Below are 18,315 nucleotides of genomic sequence, written 5' to 3'. Positions count from 1 at the left end.
TCCTTCTATCTAGTACTTGATCTCTGTTTTCCTGTTATTTTCCCCCTCCAATTTTCTTTCTTTCACTGAAGTGAGTGTTTACCTTTGAAAGGAGAAGCAGTGTGGACTCCAGTTGAAACTAAAAATAAAAAAGATGCCACAACTTCCATTTAAAATTGGTAATATTATAGAATTATAGAGATGCCCTTGCAAGAGCTATGTAATCCAGCCTGGTTTTGATGGAGACCAAGACTTTTTGCTCTCTTATTTAACTTGCTGGTTAGCTCCTGGTTTTGCATTAACTTGTCTTTGCCTAACTCAGCAACTCTTAAATACTTTTTTATTCCACATCATTCCATCTCTACCTTTTTTGTGTTCTCTTTTGGCTTTTACTTTGCACAGCAAGGGATAAGAAACATTGGCACATGTGCCTGTGGTTGTGTCAAACCCCAAGTTTCCTGGGCTACTCCTCATCTTGGCTGCAATGTGGCCAGTGCCTGAGAGCTGCCATGTGGTGCTTGCTTCACTTTGGGAGAGACAGCCACCTTCACCCTTCATCTCTGTCCTTCTCCACATATGGATACTTCAGATGCATTTTGCCCTTGTTTCTAATTTCCAGCAAAAGCAAAGTAGTTACCTGAATTGAAAAATGAATATTTCACTCTTTCTGTAGCTGTGTGTTTGGTCTCCTCCCCCAGGCTGGAGCCTGGATGGCAAGACTTGTGAGATGCTCTGCATTAGCTATCAACATTGCTTTCCAGTGTGCAGAGGTTCCATCATGACATCCCCACTGGTCTGAGGGGGTATGTGTGTGCAGTGCTCCCTTGAGGTAGCCCCATTAGTGCCAGAATGAGAGAGCAGTTGTGTTAGCAGCAGTTCTGTGGGGTTAGCATAGCCCTTCTTGTGGGCTTGCTTGCCCTGCTAAGAAGCAGCCACACCTCATTATAAGTTGAGGTATAAGATGGACTTCAGCAAAGTCCTCTGCCAAAATTAAAATTCAGCTCAGTCCCCCCTCTCCAGACTGTGTATTTTAGCATTAAAGTGATTTTCAAGCAACAAGAACAAAATCAGACCGCAAATAAAAAATGATGCAAAGGGTAAGTAAGCCTTATATATTTACATTTGCAGGCAAATGTATTTATGAGTCCTCTTTTGGTTTATATTTTGTAGGACAAAGAAGGTCAGCCATTGCTACCGGATCATTTACCGCCACCCAGAGAAGACTTTAACGCAGGATGAGGTGCATCGCATCCATCAAGCTATTGAAGAATCAGCAGTTCGAGAACTTGGGGTTGAGGGCAGGTTCTAGCATCACTGCTTGGAAGCCCTAATGACAGTTGAAATTTCCTTTTCTTTGTTTTGGGGGGGCGGTTGGGTGGTGCAAGTAAAGAGAGGAGGCTTGTGACTAATCCTAGCACATGGAAAATGATTGATAGGTGGGCAATGGTAAAACTACCAGATAATAAACATTACTACTGAGAAATCATTGACGAAGCGCTGGCACTTTATTGTAAGAAAAGGGGGAAAGGCAGTAATGTAAGATTTCCCTCCTGTTACAATAAGAAATACACTGCCTGGTGGTTTTCTGTGTTGTTAATTGGTCCCTGGGTTCCATTAAACTGCAAATGCTTGGCATTATTTCTGCATTGACAGGATCTTCTGTCCATGTAACAAGTGAAGCAAATCAGAAACACAGATTAGCTCAGGGAAGAAAAACCCATCTCTCCCTCTATTTTAAATAAGAAATGTCAGGTTTTGCTGTAAGAAACCTTCCAGGAAGTACATCTTGCAAAGTTCGGCTGTTTTACCTTCAAAGCCCATGGGTATTGATTTTATCTGCTACAGAGAAAGAGCCAGTGTGGCTCTGGGGCCAGACTTGGCTGTCTTCAAATCCTGGATTACTGGTGAGTCTTTCGTGTTGGATCTCTCTGCTCCTACAGAGATGAGCAGAGCCACTTAGTGAGGTGCTCTGAGCTCTGCTGCCTTCACCCAGGTGAGGAGCTCCTGTTGTCTCAGTTCTCCTCACATAGGCACCGGTTGGTAAGTGTGTTCCATGGCTACCATCAAAGAAACTCTTCCCTGCAATGCCCTGAAAAGCAGCTGCCTTGATCTCTCCCTGTTTTTCACTTTCTAGCAGCAGTGCTTGCTCAGAAATTTGCCCTTTAAGGCAGGAAACCAAACTAAAATGGGATCTCTTACTGTTTCAGGAACCAGTCACTTAACAGGATGCTTGGCTTTTTCATTGCAGGTTATAATAAGTAAATTCTGGCAGTGGTACAATGCTAGGACCTGTAGAAGTGTTCAAATAGTCTGATAAATACTTCATGAGCCATTGCAGATGTTGATATGGAATATGGGGCCTGTTTTTACTTGTTATGGTATTTCATACCATTGCAGGTCACATCTGGTTGCTGTATGGGCAAAATTCCCTCCTTCGGGGAAGAAGGTAGTAAAAGTGCTGCAATAAACAGCATCTAACACTGATTTATACCTTATCAAGAAACATCTGTGCAGCAGGCTTGTACTCAACCATAAGAAGCCAGTTCCTATTGCAGATGTGACAGAAACAGAGAGCTCATTTCGGTTTCATTACTCAACATATTTAGCTGTGTAAACAAATACTAATCTAAATCACTGTTGTGTTATCCAAATAACTATTATGAAAACAATATGCTAGACTTTCTAAAAGGCAAAAAGAATGGGTGCCATTTAGGCACCAGAAAAAACTACTTGGTTATTTTTAAACTGTGACTTACTAAAATCCATAAATACAGCCTAGCCCATTTGATGTTTCTCTGTCTCCTTCATCCTTCACCTTTTCAGGATTCCCTGTGAAGACCACCGAAGAAGAGGAGCACTCCCCTGAACTACACTGAGCCGTAATTGTTCCAAGGCAGGGTCTGATCGACACTGCCACGCGGGACAGCAAATTACATGGATGTTAATTGATGGGATTGCCTATGGAGAGGAGAGAGTACTAAAACCTGCCTGCCGTATGAAAGAACTAAATCCCTTGGGAAAACAAGAAACTACTTGGGGTGGAGTAGATTGCAAGATTCCCCTTTTAATTTTTTTAATAGTAGAGTTTCCCTTTCCTGCCCCCAAAATCCTTCAGTTCTTCTCTCATTCTGATCAGCCAGTTTTCAGGGCAAAGAAATACTGGGGAAAGCAAGGAGGAGAAAATTGGACAATGAAACTCTGTCACTGCAACCGCAGACTGTCATGTCCAACTTTGGAAAGAAGCTTGAGGGTTCTTGGATCAGCTAGTCGTGACCCACTAACGTTGGCTGTGTTTGGTGTGTCTGACTGTGAACTGTCTGCGCTCTGGTAAGGAGGGACTGCCTGCAATGACCAGGTCTTTGTGGAGTAACATTATTCTTTGAAATCTAAAATATTAGCCTCATAGGCTGATAAGAGGGAAATGCAAATCTTTCTCTGAAGTTGACTTGATACCATGGGATCATCTTCTGGAGTAGGAGTTTTCATAGCAGCAACTTTCAGACAAAAGTGCAAACCATTAAGATTAAAAAGCCAAACAGCTTCTTCAGGGGCAAGCATCACTCAATTACATAAAGTTTTTATGCCTGTAAAATCAGATGGGCTGACTGTGAGCATAATATGAATACTTGGGTATGTTAGATTAAGTGATCCTTTGTCATATATGTTCTAACATTAATCTACTCTAAAAAAAAAAAAAAAATCCTGATCTTAATTTTACTAAGGAAATTTGCTATGGGCAGTGATACACCCTCAAACCATATGGTCCCAAGAGAGTGCCCAAGAGAATCTAAGGGTGCAATAGCCATGATTTATTGTACCACTGATCAGAGACAGATAATGCTAACATTATCTCATGGGCTGGGCTGATCCATGGTGGGAATATAGAAAACTTGACTGAGGAAGGTCCTTGGTACAGTCACTGACCAACTCTGTCAAAGAAAGGGCTACCCTCAGCTGTCATTTGACTTTTCTTAAGATGTACTTAGCACAAAGATAGGTAAGCTAGCTTGAATACCAGGAACAACGTAGCTGCCAAGGTAAGTGCATTTGCTAATCTCTGCTTCCCTACAGTCTGTCTCATGAACATCCCTCAATCTTGGATGGGATAGTTAAAGGTGAATGAGTTCCTCAAGATAAAAGTGGTACCGTACCATGTGAAAATATTAAGGGGAGCAGCATTTGAGTAATTAATGTGCGTGCTGACTGACTAGTGTAGTCAGAGGCACAAGGCCCTGCTTCTTGGTTTAATCAACTGCTTGTGTTTATTTTTGCGTGCTCACGGGTTTTATATCAGCATCCTTTAAGAAAAGAGAAAAAAGTCAATTGTAACAAAAAAAAGCTGCACATCCCCAGGAGAACTGGCTGTGGATTCCTATGGCTGAAGAGTATGTAATGTTTTAATGTTCTGGGTGCAGGTTTTGTTTCTAGTTGCCATCGGTTTTCAAGCCAGCTGTGATTCCTAGAAGATTAGATGTATCTTTAACACCCAGTTTGGGATCTTCCCAGTAAACCAGCAGCAAATTTACAGTGCACTGAGACTTCCCTGATTTTGATGTTCTCATTAAAGATACTGCAATGGAAAAGTGTTGAGAGGTAGATAAGCAGTAAATTGCTCTGTGTTTTTACCCTTGAGACTTCAGTGACCTCAGCTGTAGTATTGCCAGGCATCATCAAACAGTTGCACAAATCTGAAAGCAGTTTTGTACCGAGAATCCAAACAGGATCAGTAAATCACTGGTGGCGGTTGTTTGCCTTTCACTGAGAGTGTTACTCCTGTCCTTTCTGCAGGTTGATGGCCGTACTTCAGGCCTGAATTTACTGTTTTCTTACTCTGTGCTGCTGCGTTCGGAGTAAGAGCTTGTCTCAGCCCTTGAATAGTTTAATGTAGGGGTTCAAAAAAGAAAGTTTTGGGCTTTATGTTTGGTAGTTTTTGTCTGCAGTGACTAATGATGAACTCAGCTGTCCCATTCATGGCCGAGACAGTGGTCGATCGAGGTAAACATGGGGAGTCTTGCCCTAAAAAGCAGAATTATGTTCATCTCATGGAGTTCATATTTGGTTAAAACTAAAGAACCCTGTCTTTGCTGCTGGTTGACTGAGGGTTGGCTGGTGCTGTTAGTTAAGCCCAGGTTGGAAAGCACTCTGTGTCTTGTCACCACTATCCCAAACACACAAGGAACTAATGTCAGATGATTGTTCTGGGTATTTGAGGCCTGCTAGTTGATATCGCTGAACTATCAGAATTGCTACCATCTGGGAGAGAAAATGGGTTTGTAGTTCAGCTCTGAAATAAGTAGTTGTATTTTTAAAGCTCAGAACTCTCTTCTGCTACTGTCTGTATCTTTCTGTAAAACAGATTTGCTTTCTATGTAGAACAGGCCATATTGACTAATTGCACACATCCTGATCAAATATTAAGATATTGTGAGTGTTGCTTCTGAAGGACCACGAGAACTGAAGCGATCTTGTGAGGACCTTGAACAGATCTGTAGGGGACACTAGAAACCAGCCATCGGCACTTACTACCTGCTTGTAAATGTTGCTGTAATTACACGTGAATTTTACGCTGAGTATCTCAGAGGAGACGATTGCAGTTCAACATAGAGTGCGGGCATATGCTGGGTGAAGGCGCTGACTTCTCCAGAATCTGTTGTATAAGGTTTGATCATCATTAACATCTGATGCACTCGCATGTTTGGCAGTTTTCATGATTTTGTGCTTTTGTCAGATGGCCTCTCTTACTCTTTTTATGCCCACTGTTAACTATGAGAATGGCATAGCCTGCCTTTTATACTTAGAAAACTGCCTAAAATCACTTCTGCCGTGACCTAGCTTTCTCATTTCAGTATTGCTTACCTTCTCTTACAGTCCTTTCTATTCAAGTTTGGCATAACTTCGATGAAGAAACACTGTCAGGCTGTAGGCAGGGAGATTTCTTATACCACAGCCTAAAGCCTGTGCACCCAGGCCGCATTACTGCGGGGTCTCTCTGTGCTCACCCTCTGGATGCAGGTGATTAACACGCAGTCCAGGGAGTTGCGCCTCTGCCTGATCAGTAATTTGCTGGGCAGCACTGCAGTCACCCAGAGCAGCTGCCGCTTAAATGGGTGGTAGATTGTTCTCTTTTTATTTCAGTGTCTGCAGCTTCACTTGTATCACAGTATGACACAGCCAGAAGCGCTGTGTTGGTATTTGCTGCAGCTAAGCATCAATTAGATGCATCTCGTGATGCGGTGCCTGTGCAGCCATTTTTCAGCAGAGTCACTGTGTGCTCGTGAATGGCTATTGCCATCTCCATCTACAGATGTGAGGCACGTTGAGACCAAGGGCTGGGATTAAAAACTTGTTAGTCCCTGACTGGTACAGGTAACTGCTTGTGGGATTCTGTGGGTGTCTGTGCAGATCTGAATGTCCCATTAGGCACATGTCTAAAGGTTTAGTCACTTGAAACATTTCAAAACCCGGCAGTTGGTGATCGTGGTGATACTGGTGTCATTTTGGGAGAGGGGAGCAGGTTTAATGAGCGATCACAGGGTAGCTGAGCAGCAAGGCAGGAGAAGTTGCCTTCTAATGTCCTGTCTGAATTACCTTCCCTCCTATCCACCATGCTTCCAGGAGGCACAGATTTGAGTTTGGCTGCCTGCCTTTGCATAGGCACACAGTAAATAATTAGCATGCACAGCCAGGCTTTTTGGTCATCAGTTATTGTCGTAACTGATGATTAATTTAAGGGATTATTGATTCTTATGCCAAATTCTTACTCACTGGTGGTAGAGAAACTAATAGTCATTCACAAAGTCTTTATTGACAGATCAGTGTGGGTCTGTAGGTTTGTATCTTCCAAATCATGAGGGACTTGACAAAGATTTAATGCAAGTCAGAGGTCTAACCTCATGTACCTACTCCGAGGTCCTTTTTGTTGGGTGTTCAGCAGCTTGGTGGGTGCTTTCAGGAGAGATGGGACCATCTGAGATCACCAAACAGATCTCCAGAGACATATGCTCAGTGTCCATCAGGAAGCCCTTATCTGGGCACTGGAGGCTCTGAGCACATGTTGTGCCCTGCACAGCAGCACAGATGGAACCTGGCTGCATTCAAATTTCTGTCCTGTGTTTACAATATGTGTAAGCCTGCCTCCTTGGGCCTTCCCTTGAAATGATTCCTTGCTTCTGCAATATCTTAAGTGCTATTTAAGCTCTCTCCCATTACCTCAAACCTCAGCTCTTCACCCATTTCTACCACAGTGCCGTGATCAATGCCCAGCACCTCACTAGAAGCTTGTTCGGAGGGCTTTGACGCTGGCTTGCCAAGGAGCTGAGCAAACCAGGTTGATGACATCTGTGCACAGGTATTGGTGTTTGGGTCTGTTCTCTCAGCTGTTTTCCACAAAGTTTGCCAGACCATCATGCCTTGGAGACCCTCACCTTGAATTCCAGCATGGATGGGTTTATCCCATGGGGTTCAAAAGTCAGCAAAGGTCACCGACAGTGGAAGGATGGACACCCATCACTATTGCGCACGCCCGTGCTTCCTTGGGGAGGGGAGACAGAAATAGCAGGGTTGTAATGAAGGTTGTCAGCATGAATAAGCGTATGCTGAATGAAAGTTCAGAGATGGGAACAGCATATTAGTAAGAACCTGATGCTCAGAATGGTTCCCTGCATGTACTTCCAGCAAACTATTACAAGTGTATTTTTGATAAATAATAGCAGCCTTCTGTGTGTGTTTACAGGCTGCCGTGTCACTGTGCTATATAGTCTGCATCACTTCATTCCTTCCCACTTGCTAGAAACTGAAAAATGTGAATTTGGTTAAGAATTAAATGATTTCCTGTTGTTCCTGGTCTTGCAGCGTTACCTCTTATTTTTGAACAAGGAGGGCAGCCCAGCATTGCTAAGTAGATCTTTAGCACCTTGCCAAATTACGTTATTCATGTGCTGCACACATGCATACATATGAAATCAGTTGGAGTGGGTGATGTGAGCCTTATTTCTGTGCTGTGGATACAAAAGCAGAGTTGTTGTTCCCCGTATTCTGTGCGATTAGAAACTTTTCTCTCCTGCTGCTTTGCTCCAACACACAGAAATCACCTTTTCCCAAGAAAAATCCAATACTTTCTGAGGCCTCCTGCTGTCAAAGAGCCAACAGTCTTCTGAGCACTCTCCCTTCAAAGAGCAATCAAATTTCAGGCAGAGAACTCCCTTTTCCCACTTGAGACATTTTCTTTTCAGCCTGGAAGACTTTCTGGCATATGTTTTAGGCTCCTGTGTAACACCTGCTGCTGGTGACAATGCAGGTCTTTTTCTGCCTTGTGGGAAGAAAGGTGACTTACTAAGGCCAATTTTATAAGAGAAATTTGAACAACTTAAATGCCCTTTCCTAATTAAAAAAAAAAATAACAAAAATATAATCATAGCCTCTTAAAAGTTATTAATAAAAGTCAGTTTTGATCTTTGCTAGAGGGTTGGCTTGTGCAGTGGTATCATTTCCACGTCAGGGCAGCCCATGGCTCCAACAGAGGACAGCTTTGCCACTGAAGGCTCTTTCATTCATGTTTTGGAAAATTGCTTGGTAGTATTCTGGCTTCCTTTCTATTTGGTCACACATGTGCACCCTCTCTGCTTATTCTCTAACACCTTCTGTGGTACTTTGCAGGGTGAACCTCAACCTTTCACTGTGTTGGAGTTGTTAAGCATCATTAGGGCTCATGTGAAATACATCACATTCAGGGCTTCAGAGGCACCCACCCCTCTGCATTACTTGCTTGCTCCTATGCAGCTGGGACAGCAACCAGCCCAGTCACCTTGCCCAGGCAGCCCAGCGCACAGCTCAGAATTTGATCTGCAGGAGCAACACAGACCTCTGGAGGGTTCTTGTTCGTGGGCATGGGTTTGCCAAGCTGAGCAGAAACCAGTGCATCTGCGAGGGTGTTTCTGCCCAGACAGCTGGGTGGGCTGCCCACGACACCTGAAAGAGATCCATTTTAAGGCCACAGATGACAACACACGGTTGGGACAGGGAGAAGAAATTCCTACCTTGGGTTCAGTGTGTTTCAGTAGAGCCACAGTAAGATGTATCAATTACATTCTTGAAAGGAACCTTGTTATGTTCTGGGAGGAAGGACTTCAGGGAACAGGGCAACAGATGGGAAAGCATCTCTTAACTTGCAGAGCCTGTTCATTGCTGCCACTTTCAGCAGGCTATGAAGGAGATCAGCTGGTCCAGGCACAATGGTTCCTCTCCCAGTACTGATGTTTTAATGCAGAAAAGATCTGAAATTTCCCAGCAGTGAGTAGATGTGAGATGACCCATGTGAGACTGTTGGCCTTGCATTCGAATAGTAACCGTTCCATGCTGCTAGGGAAGAGGACTGATGCAGATAGATAGAGATGGCATCATGCATGGCCATCTCTGCCTGGAAACCACCTCTGCAGTCCAGGCTGATGTTGAGCCAAACCAAGAGCCTTTCAGTCTTTCTGATTTGGAAGAACTCAAGTTAAAAGGTCTCTGCATTGGGCCCTCATCCAGAAAGCTCTCTGGAAAAGCATGCCCTGTGAGTAGGGTAAAATAGGGTTATTATGAAACTACCTCAGCTAATGGCAGACCTAAAAAGAAGGGGCAAATTTGACCTTAAATGTGAGACTTTTTCTTAATGGTGACAATAACATTTTCAAATGATGATCAAACCATATACATTTACCAGACACACGAACTGAAGGCTTGAGAGGGTTTTGTCTGGTGCTGCAGGTTAAGTCCTGAATCCAGTTGTCCCAGGATTCCGTCTGATCCAGTACCAGAGTCCTGTGCTGTAGGTGGTGCATGCCTTCAGCAGTGCAGGAAGAGAGGACCTTAGTGCCTTACCTTATCCTGGCAGCGCCGGGGAGGATTAGGCCCTACTTCACTGCTCTGCTTCTCTTCCTTGCAGTGGCATTTAATAAATTACACTGGATGCTTTCTTCACCTGAATTTGCAAAATCAAACCATAAGTGTTACAGTGACTGAGAGACAAAGGATGAGGGAAAGAAACTGTGAGGTGAGGTGAGTCACTAGGTATTTAATTTTCTTTACTCCTCCCCAGCCCTCTGTCCTTCTTAAAGCACATGTTGGATGAGGCTAAAGGGGGTAACTGGCCCTACGTTCACAGGACGCTGGTCCTTTGTGGATGTGTCTTCCGTGAGTACCTCAGTGTGGTGTGTGTACAAAATTGTCAGGATCTACATAGTTGCTGCCTGGGGCTTTAACATGCCTGACCTGATGAAAGATTTGATGTTCCCAACCAGGAGCTCTTTGGCACCTTGGGTCTGCTGTATGGAGGGATATAAAATGCTTATTGGTAAGGTTTAGCGATGCAAAGGCATCCCTCCAATCATGATGCTGCAGAGGACTGCAATGTTTCTCCTCCCTCTGGTCCTTCCCTGCACCGAGGGCAGTGTGCACTGCCAGTGCTTGCATTGAGGCGACTTAACTCTTATGCGTCTTTATAGGGTGCTGTCAGAGCTAAGACTCACGTGGTGACTGAAACACGCGTCCTCTTGTGAGAGGCAGGGGAGCATACTTGGAAGTATTTAATCATGTTATCGAATAGCATTTTGTTCTTCTTGTCTCAATATGATGAGCATAGCGTGGAAGTCCAGGCACTTAAATACAAGATCATACAGGTAGGAGCTCTCAATACATTATTTTTTTCCCATCAACTTAACTCTGTTTCATTTGTACCCATGCAAACTTTCGTCATTCACGTCCTGTGGCAAGAAGCTCAGTTTGACTTAGCTGTGTTAAAAAGGAAGTGTGCTTTGGATTTATTTGAACCTATCCTCTAGCTTCGCCTTGTGTCCCAAATCCCAAAATAGCTGGTACCATTAACACCAGGCCCTCGATAACTAGAGGGGTACTGACAAATCCAGAAAATTTTTGGAGGAGAGTGGCAAAGCTGATCAGGAGAGGTGGATGAGTACAGGTGGATGAGTTCGAATATAAACCGATGCGGAGCTTAGCTCGCGAATGACTAACAAATGTGTGGTTTGTGAGACACGTAGTGCTCTGATGAGTATGAGCAGCCTCCCACTCTCCTGAGCGTGAGAGAGGAATTTTTAGTGTGACACGCAGGGGTATAACAAGGGCTAATAGTGTGACAGTCAGGCTGAATGTAAAATAAAATTTCCTGACAGTGAGATGTATTTTGCTGTGGAACAGTCTCCTGGGGGAAACGTCAGGAGCCCAGCTGCTTGGTCCTTTTTAAAGGCAGACTGGACAAAGCATTAGGAAAGGTACTCCAGAGAGCAGGCATTAATTGGCAGGAGAACAAACTGGTGATCTAATAGGTTCTTTCCATTTGTAGCTCCTGTGATATGATATTCTCTGTAACGAGTTGTGACTGGTTTTATGCTCAGAGGATAACAGGGAGATAAAACTGAATGAAAAGATTAACGGTAAGAGCTAAGAAAAATCTGTAGGTTTGTTTAATAGTCATGGAAAGTGCCAGATTGAGAGTTCCTTAGGCCAGCGGTGCTATTCGAAAATAGTGTTGCAAATGGGAAAGTGAAAATTGTTGCATTGGTAATGATTATGGTAATGACTTATTTTTACAGAGCCTCAGTAGTCCAGAAGGGTCCAAGAGTACATTTCAATTCAGGGGTGTGCACGTGTGAATCCATGTAATGGGAGAATTTCTGCAGCTGACAGTGAAATGCAGCAACCACTGGACTGAAATAAGCCAATAGCAAGCAGCAACACAGGGCAGCAGTTTAAGATGGGATATAAAGAGTAACTTCTGTAATTGAAACCAGAAAAGAATTGGTTTGGTTTGGCAGAATTTCATTAACTGATGAATTATCTAGGCAGGAGTTCCTTTTCAACTGCCTTTCCCCATCTCTTTGCACTTAAGGCAGCAGGGTCTGGCATATTGACCTGGCTTCCTTGTTTGCTTTTGGGTGGGCAGGGAGAAATCTGCTGAGCTAGCATGACCCTGAGCCAAGCCATGTGGGACTCTCATTGAGGATGGACAGGAGGTCAGTCTTGCTGGTCCTGAAATTGCTGTTCTTCTTGGCCCATATCATTCTCACCGTCTTAGCTCTTGGAGGCTTTTCAAGACGGGTTTCTTGCAAATGCTGTATTTACCAGACTGTTGGTCACAGATGTTTGATGCTCTGGGCCTGATGCCTGAATATGGCTGCTATAGGCAAAGACTGCCTCTTTGTGTAGTTTTTATCTGCTTCTTGTGAGTCCCGACTTCCAGGCTCTGAATTCCTGGAGGACAAGGGGACTTTTATTTAGTTTTGCAAAGATGACAAGAAAGCCCTATTGGAAAAGTATGAAAATGTGAAACAGTAAGGTCTGCACATGGAACTAAGGAAAGGCAATTTAGAAAAGTTGATATTCATTATTAACTGGTTTTAATATTGACATTTTAAAATGAACCGTGTTGGTTATAGTTCATGTAATTCATGTAGAAAACAGCTCTTTTTTTTCTTTCTTTTTTTTTTTTTCTTTTTAAAGCAGTCGCTGATCTAAGAGGGCGAGTAAGAAAGTGGCCATAATACAAATGTTCTTCACTGTTTATCCCCCCATGAAATTAGCCGTTCTCAGACAGTCATTGAAGAGTCATTGCAATTGAAAAAGGAAGGAAATGAGCTAGGTGAGAACTTGCATTGAACATGTCATCCTTCTGAAGCCACATGCTCACTGTGGAACTGACTCATATGACATGAAAAATGGTTTGTTCTCAGTTACGCTGTCTGCAACACTATGTTTAATGTAATATCTGTTAGCTTCACAATTAATCAAACACTCTCCATAGTGTTAATTTGTAAATGAGGCGAGGCAAGCAGTCCTGTATAAAGTACCAATTACTACTCAATAGCTGACGTACTGTATGGTTTTGCTACCTCTAGTTTTTAAGATAGATTTCTCCAATATTCAAGTGTTTTGTTCAGTAGTCACTACAGATTTAGTTCTTTTAGCTGTTAGCTAGTCATGCATAAAGCAGTGAAAATTTTCCTTTGAATGTTTTTATTATTCATAGGGGTTGGTTGGAGTTGGAATTCTCACTTCATCCGCCAGAAATTTAACATTTCAGCAAAACAAGATACACATTCAGGCCTGAGACAAAATCCTGACACTCTCATGCTTCCAAAATATCTGAGCCCAAAAAAATATATTTAGTTAAAAATTTCCTTATGTGCTGGTGAGAAGTCAGCTTGAAAGCCAATGTAAACCTTCGTGATCTGGGATTCCCAGGGCTTGCAGGTTCTTAGTGTTACGGCAGCTGACAAAATGGTTACACCAACAACTTCTACCGTGTGAGCTGCCAGGCTCCTCTGAAATAGCTCTTTTTTATATTTCTGGACCATCTTATAGAAAATTTCTCTGTCTAAAACCTTTCACCGAATCCCAGGACTTAGACTGTAGATTGGGATTTTGTCTTTCAGTATGTTTCCAGACCTTTTTGTGAATAGGACTTACGTTTGTTTTTCATTTAGGCATCTTGGGAATCCTACCTTTCCTAAAAATGCAGTAGAAAATCTCTCAAGCTGTGGGTTGCTCATCAGGTGCTGTTACCTGACACAACATTGAGTCTGGGTACACTGTCTTGTTTTGGGAAAAGGATGGCCTGTGGCGAGAATCTGTAGATCCCTTCCCTCTGCATGCTTCGTGGTTGCTGGTATGAGGAGGGTGGAAAAGGATGGAAAGGGACCTCATCTGGGACTAGCTGCCTCATCTGGGATCATGCTCGTCACCATGGTATGAGTGAATCAGAGATCACTGTTTCCTACTTAAATGCTAAATTCATATTTGGGAAAGGAGTGATGTAATTCCAGGTACAGGGCAGATCCTGACAGGAAAGAGAGATCTAAGTAAGATAATAAATTGTGTGATTGACTAAAAAGGGAGTTGGGACTCTGCTTTTTATTTCCTGCAGTGTGACTGACCAGTGAGACCATGAAGAAGTCACCTTCCCTCGGTTTGCCAGTCTGTAAGTTGGGAATGATGACACCAGTTTTCCTTTGCCACGTTTTTAGACTTCCAGAGGTAACACCTACATAAGCTCACTTTATTAGCATGGGTATTTAATGAGGCAATGTTTGCATTTACATCACGGCACATCCCAGTTGTACAGGGACCATCTAGTCTCTGGTGTGGTACAGTGACAGGGGCTACTTGGGAAACGGTCCCTGAACTTCAGCTGGTCACCATGGTGACAGAACAGCTTAGTGCAGCAGGGGAAGAGAAAAGCGATATATTCTGTTAAGGATAACTTGTGGCATCAAGGCTGCATTTTGAAATATCTCTGGTTTTCTGGGTCTGGGCTTGCAGGACACATTGCTGAGCTCTGGGATTTCCTCTCCCTGAATCCTTTTTTCCAGCTCACCTACAGTGAACAAATATGGGCCAAAAAATGGGATATCACAATGATGAGATAACTGCAGGATAGCTTCCCCTTGGCTTTTTCCATGGTAGGGTAGATGGGAGAGGAATCTGCATCTCTGAAGTCCTCCTTCAAGGACTTTGTATTGAGAGCTAATGAATATCAACTGCTGGCCTACTTTCTACCCATCACTTCTTACATGCAGCTGCCAGGTGCCCTTGGGTCAGCTACATTTCCAATGCAAGGACTTTTCCTCCAGCCAGCCCCAGAGGCACCAGTCACCCTCAGAGCCTTGAGCAGAGAGCAGGGAGGGGTGCCATCATTGTTCGGACTCCTCAGATGAAGAAAGGCTTCTGGTCTGCACCCTGCAGTGAGCTCTGGCATTGCCATGCCTTGTGCGCAGCTGATCCCAAACCTTTTGGGAGGTTTGCAGCAAGCACCTGGCACAATGGGAGAAAGTCCTTGAGGAGAGGTCTAGCAAAAGCTGATACCTCCCCAGAGGGACTCATTCATGCTGTCCATGTTTCTCTGCTTGGCCAGGAAAGGGGGGCAGTACCCTTATGTCCGTAGCATGATGTACATAAAAGGTTCCATCGTCTTTAGCCAGGGCCTTTCAAAACAGGTGGAGAAGCCAACTTGACTGCACAGAGCCAAAATCAGGTGCCTATGCTCCAGGAAAGGGCTGGAAATAGCGGTGCCTCGTCTGCTATTGAGAGCACCGCTCTCAATAGAGCGGCCTGTTGAAGCATGCAGCAGTAACCAAGGAAACTTCATGCTAGAGCAGCTCAACAAGAGGAATTGCTGATTAATGACTGGCTGATAAAGAGTCCAGGTAATTCAGCTGCTCCTCCTGGGGCAGGTGCTGTGTGGGTAACTTTTAGTTGCTGCTCTTTTGTGCTAAACATTCCTAGCAAGAACATGAGCATTGTGGCAGTGCAGAAACTCACCTACTGGAGCCCACATGCCCAGCACAACGCATGCTCACAGCTTGGAGGGGCTCTGAGAAGCCTCTGCCATGCCATCAGGTGTGAGTTTCCTGGCCCACAATGCTGTGCTAGCATCTTATGCATGCACCTCACTCTTGGGTGATTTCTGCTGTTTTCAGGACCATCTGCAGTTGGTCACTGGGAGACAGTTCTCCAGGCAGCAGCAGCGGTTGGAGCAATGCTATGGTCATTTGGTGCCACATCCTGATGGGCATGTGAAGCCTTTGCCTTGGTGGCCCAGGGGTTTGTGACTGGGATCTTGCCTGCAAGAATGAACTGAATGATCTGCTGGGGGTCACAGAGCTGGTGAGAGGCACATGCTAAAAATTGCTTCAAGTGAAGTTGGAAGGTGTAAGAAAGGTCACTTTGAAGATGGGGAGAGGGCCAAGTGGTTGGCAGTTAGAGGGTGCTGTGTTAAGTGACATGAACTTTCTTGCTCTCTGCTGCTTTTATTTTATAGTTTGGAGGAGAAACTGGCTAGAACTCTCCTGCTGATGAAGGTTGCAGGGTGGGGACCATAGATTGTATACAGAAAATGGTGAAAAATGCCTGGGGGAGGGGACACTTGCTGGGGAAAGTATGACTGAGCTTCTGAAGATGGAAGGGAGAGCAGGGTCTAGTAAATCTCTTTTAAAACTATGGAAATCATAGGGAAACTTAAAAGAAAATAAGATAAAATGGCAATTGCATATAAGCCAACACATACGTTTACAGTCTTGCTTTCTCTCTTGCACCCACACACTCAAGCACATCTTTCTGTCTGAAATAGTAGGGAAAAGACATCATAGCTTTATTGTCAAGAGTAATTTCTTCTCATGTGTCACTACCAACAAGTTCTCAGAGCAGGCGGATGTATGTATTGCACAAAACATCCACCTGCTTTTCTCCTTTTCTAAACCTGAACTAAACAAAGAAAAAAGCCCCTGTGAACTGTGGAGTTGAAGAGCTACGGGCTGACAGCTCTTGGATGGATGAAGGCTGAACAGAACTACTGCTATGCCAGCAATGTTGTGGGAGGCAGCAGGGTGATTGTGTGGGGAATCAGGGCTCACTTTTCCTCAGAGGAATGGCTTTTAGTCCATGCCCCTCTGCATTTGGGAATGTCGGGGAACCTGACTTCGGCTCTACTATGGACTTTGCTCCTGAAATGTTTTGCAAACTGAGACGTTTCCCACTCCTCCAGTTCATCCTGCAAGGAGCATTGCTGAAAATAACCCACTGTTTGCTCTTGCCTGGGGCTTCAATGCCCTGCAAGACTGATGTCTTTAGGGGCTACACAGTGATTTTATGCAGCAGGATGAAGATGGGTGACTGCCAGCTGGGCTTAAACTTGTGCATCCCTCCAGGCTGATGGTAACAGCACTAATACTCGGCTCTGAAGGGCTTAACTTTGGGTGTCTCTGGGGAGACAGGGCCATCGTATGCTCAGGTAAGGTTGGTGTCTGTGTTACATGAATAAAAGCTTGGGCCCACGCTAAGCATGCTTGGACTCTCCCTTTACAGGGGCTATCTCTTAACATACGCCTGAAGATTAACACAGAGGACTACAGGCAATTTGAGTCTTTGTCCTGTGTTTAACTGATATTACAAACTTCCCTGCTGGATGTTGGCACAGGCCCTTTTGGCTCTGACTTGGTGTTTATTTGGCTCTATGAGACTGTCCATCCCAACAAGCTTGGGTGAAAGACTCCACCAGCTCATTTGAAAATGAAATCTGTTCACCAGAGTCACATCCCATGTAAAGAGAAAAAAAATTCCCTGGACTCTTGTGAATTCCTCTATTCTGTATATTCATTCCTTGCTGATGGTGAGGAACTTATAGTATGCAAGAGAAGATCATTTCAGTTACTTACAAGGAATCAAATTTGTTTTATTTTGGTTTGTTTGACTTTATTTTGTTTTGGTTTGTTTGACTTCATTTTGTTTTGGTTTGCTTTATTTTATTTTATTTTATTTATTTTATTTTTTATATTTTATTTTACAAAAGGCTAAATAATACCCAAGATTCCCTCAATCCACTTCCAGTGTTCCCTTCCCACTATATGAAGCTACTGAGTCTGAATTGAAAATACGTGGAAAAAAAAGTATGTTTTTTTTATGAAGCTTGGAAGAAAATGGATTTTCAGAGAGTCTCTGTATAAATGTGTCAACATAAATGACATCCTAGCAGGTCTTGCAGATTGCATGGCATAGGCAAATAACTGCTAACTGCTATTTATTGCATGGGCTGTGCAATTTTTTACCCAGCTATTTCTGCTACATACAGAATAAATGAAACAAATTTTCCTTGCACATTTATATAGTGCCTGTCAAGGGATGTGTGCAGTAGTCCTCCCATAATGCTCATTTGCACCATGATTCCTTATCCAGGATTTAACCCCTCCAGCAGGAAAGCTGCATCACACCTGTGATACTTATTACAAAACAGGCCAGATTCATGCAATGTTCTATCTGGTAGGATTCATTTTCCTTCCCTTTGGCCTCTGTAGTCCTCTCCTTTGTAAAGGCAGCCTAAGGCAAGTCTATCACCAAGTTACAGGAGAGACACCTTGCAATTGGCATTAGAGAGGCGAGCACTAATTCCTTATGGTCCCTCAGTCTTTCACTACCAGGTTATTTCAAAGGGATAGCAACATAAAAGAGAAAATTATTTAAAAAAAAAGAAGAAAAATAAGTCAAGTGAGGCCCAACAAGGAATCTCAAGTGCTCTACGCATGGGTAGAAATAGAAATGATATATGTAAGCACATGAGAGTTAATTTGATAGAGTTTTGCTATTAAGGAAAAAAATTAAATTATTTCTCTATTTCTTCTCTCCTTGCCATCTGTATTACCACCACTGTTTGCTCCACTGGCTTTCGGTTCTCTACTTGTATGTTATTTATAAAACTTACTATGCCCCAAGCAGTCCTCTGGATGAAAGCATCACTTCTGATGCTTACAGCTGTCATCAAAGGACAATGCGCATGTCTGAAGGTACCCCAAT

The 18,315-nt window shown here is 43.6% G+C and overlaps 1 protein-coding gene across 8 annotated transcripts in view; it reads left to right on the top strand.

The window, feature by feature from the left end:
• FARS2 (phenylalanyl-tRNA synthetase 2, mitochondrial) overlaps positions 1–1,334 on the top strand; it is a 245,703-nt gene extending 244,369 nt beyond the window's left edge. For 7 of the 8 annotated variants that reach the window (XM_057399311.1, XM_057399308.1, XM_057399310.1 and 4 more), the window contains one exon: positions 1,150–1,334. In XM_057399311.1, coding sequence (XP_057255294.1) covers positions 1,150–1,288 — 139 coding nt within the window. In that variant the 3' untranslated portion in view covers positions 1,289–1,334. The remainder of the gene's footprint in view (positions 1–1,149) is intronic. The other variant, XR_008970901.1, reaches the window with a different exon arrangement.
• Positions 1,335–18,315: the final 16,981 nt, after the last annotated feature.

Source organism: Pezoporus wallicus, unplaced genomic scaffold (assembly GCF_028554395.1).
Source record: "Pezoporus wallicus isolate ANWC-B61680 ecotype Strahan unplaced genomic scaffold, APGP_CSIRO_Pwel_v1 contig_818, whole genome shotgun sequence".
NCBI classification, from domain to species: domain Eukaryota; kingdom Metazoa; phylum Chordata; class Aves; order Psittaciformes; family Psittacidae; genus Pezoporus; species Pezoporus wallicus.
Note: the sequence above shows the minus strand (reverse complement) of the source record. Positions and strands in the feature narration are given on the sequence as shown.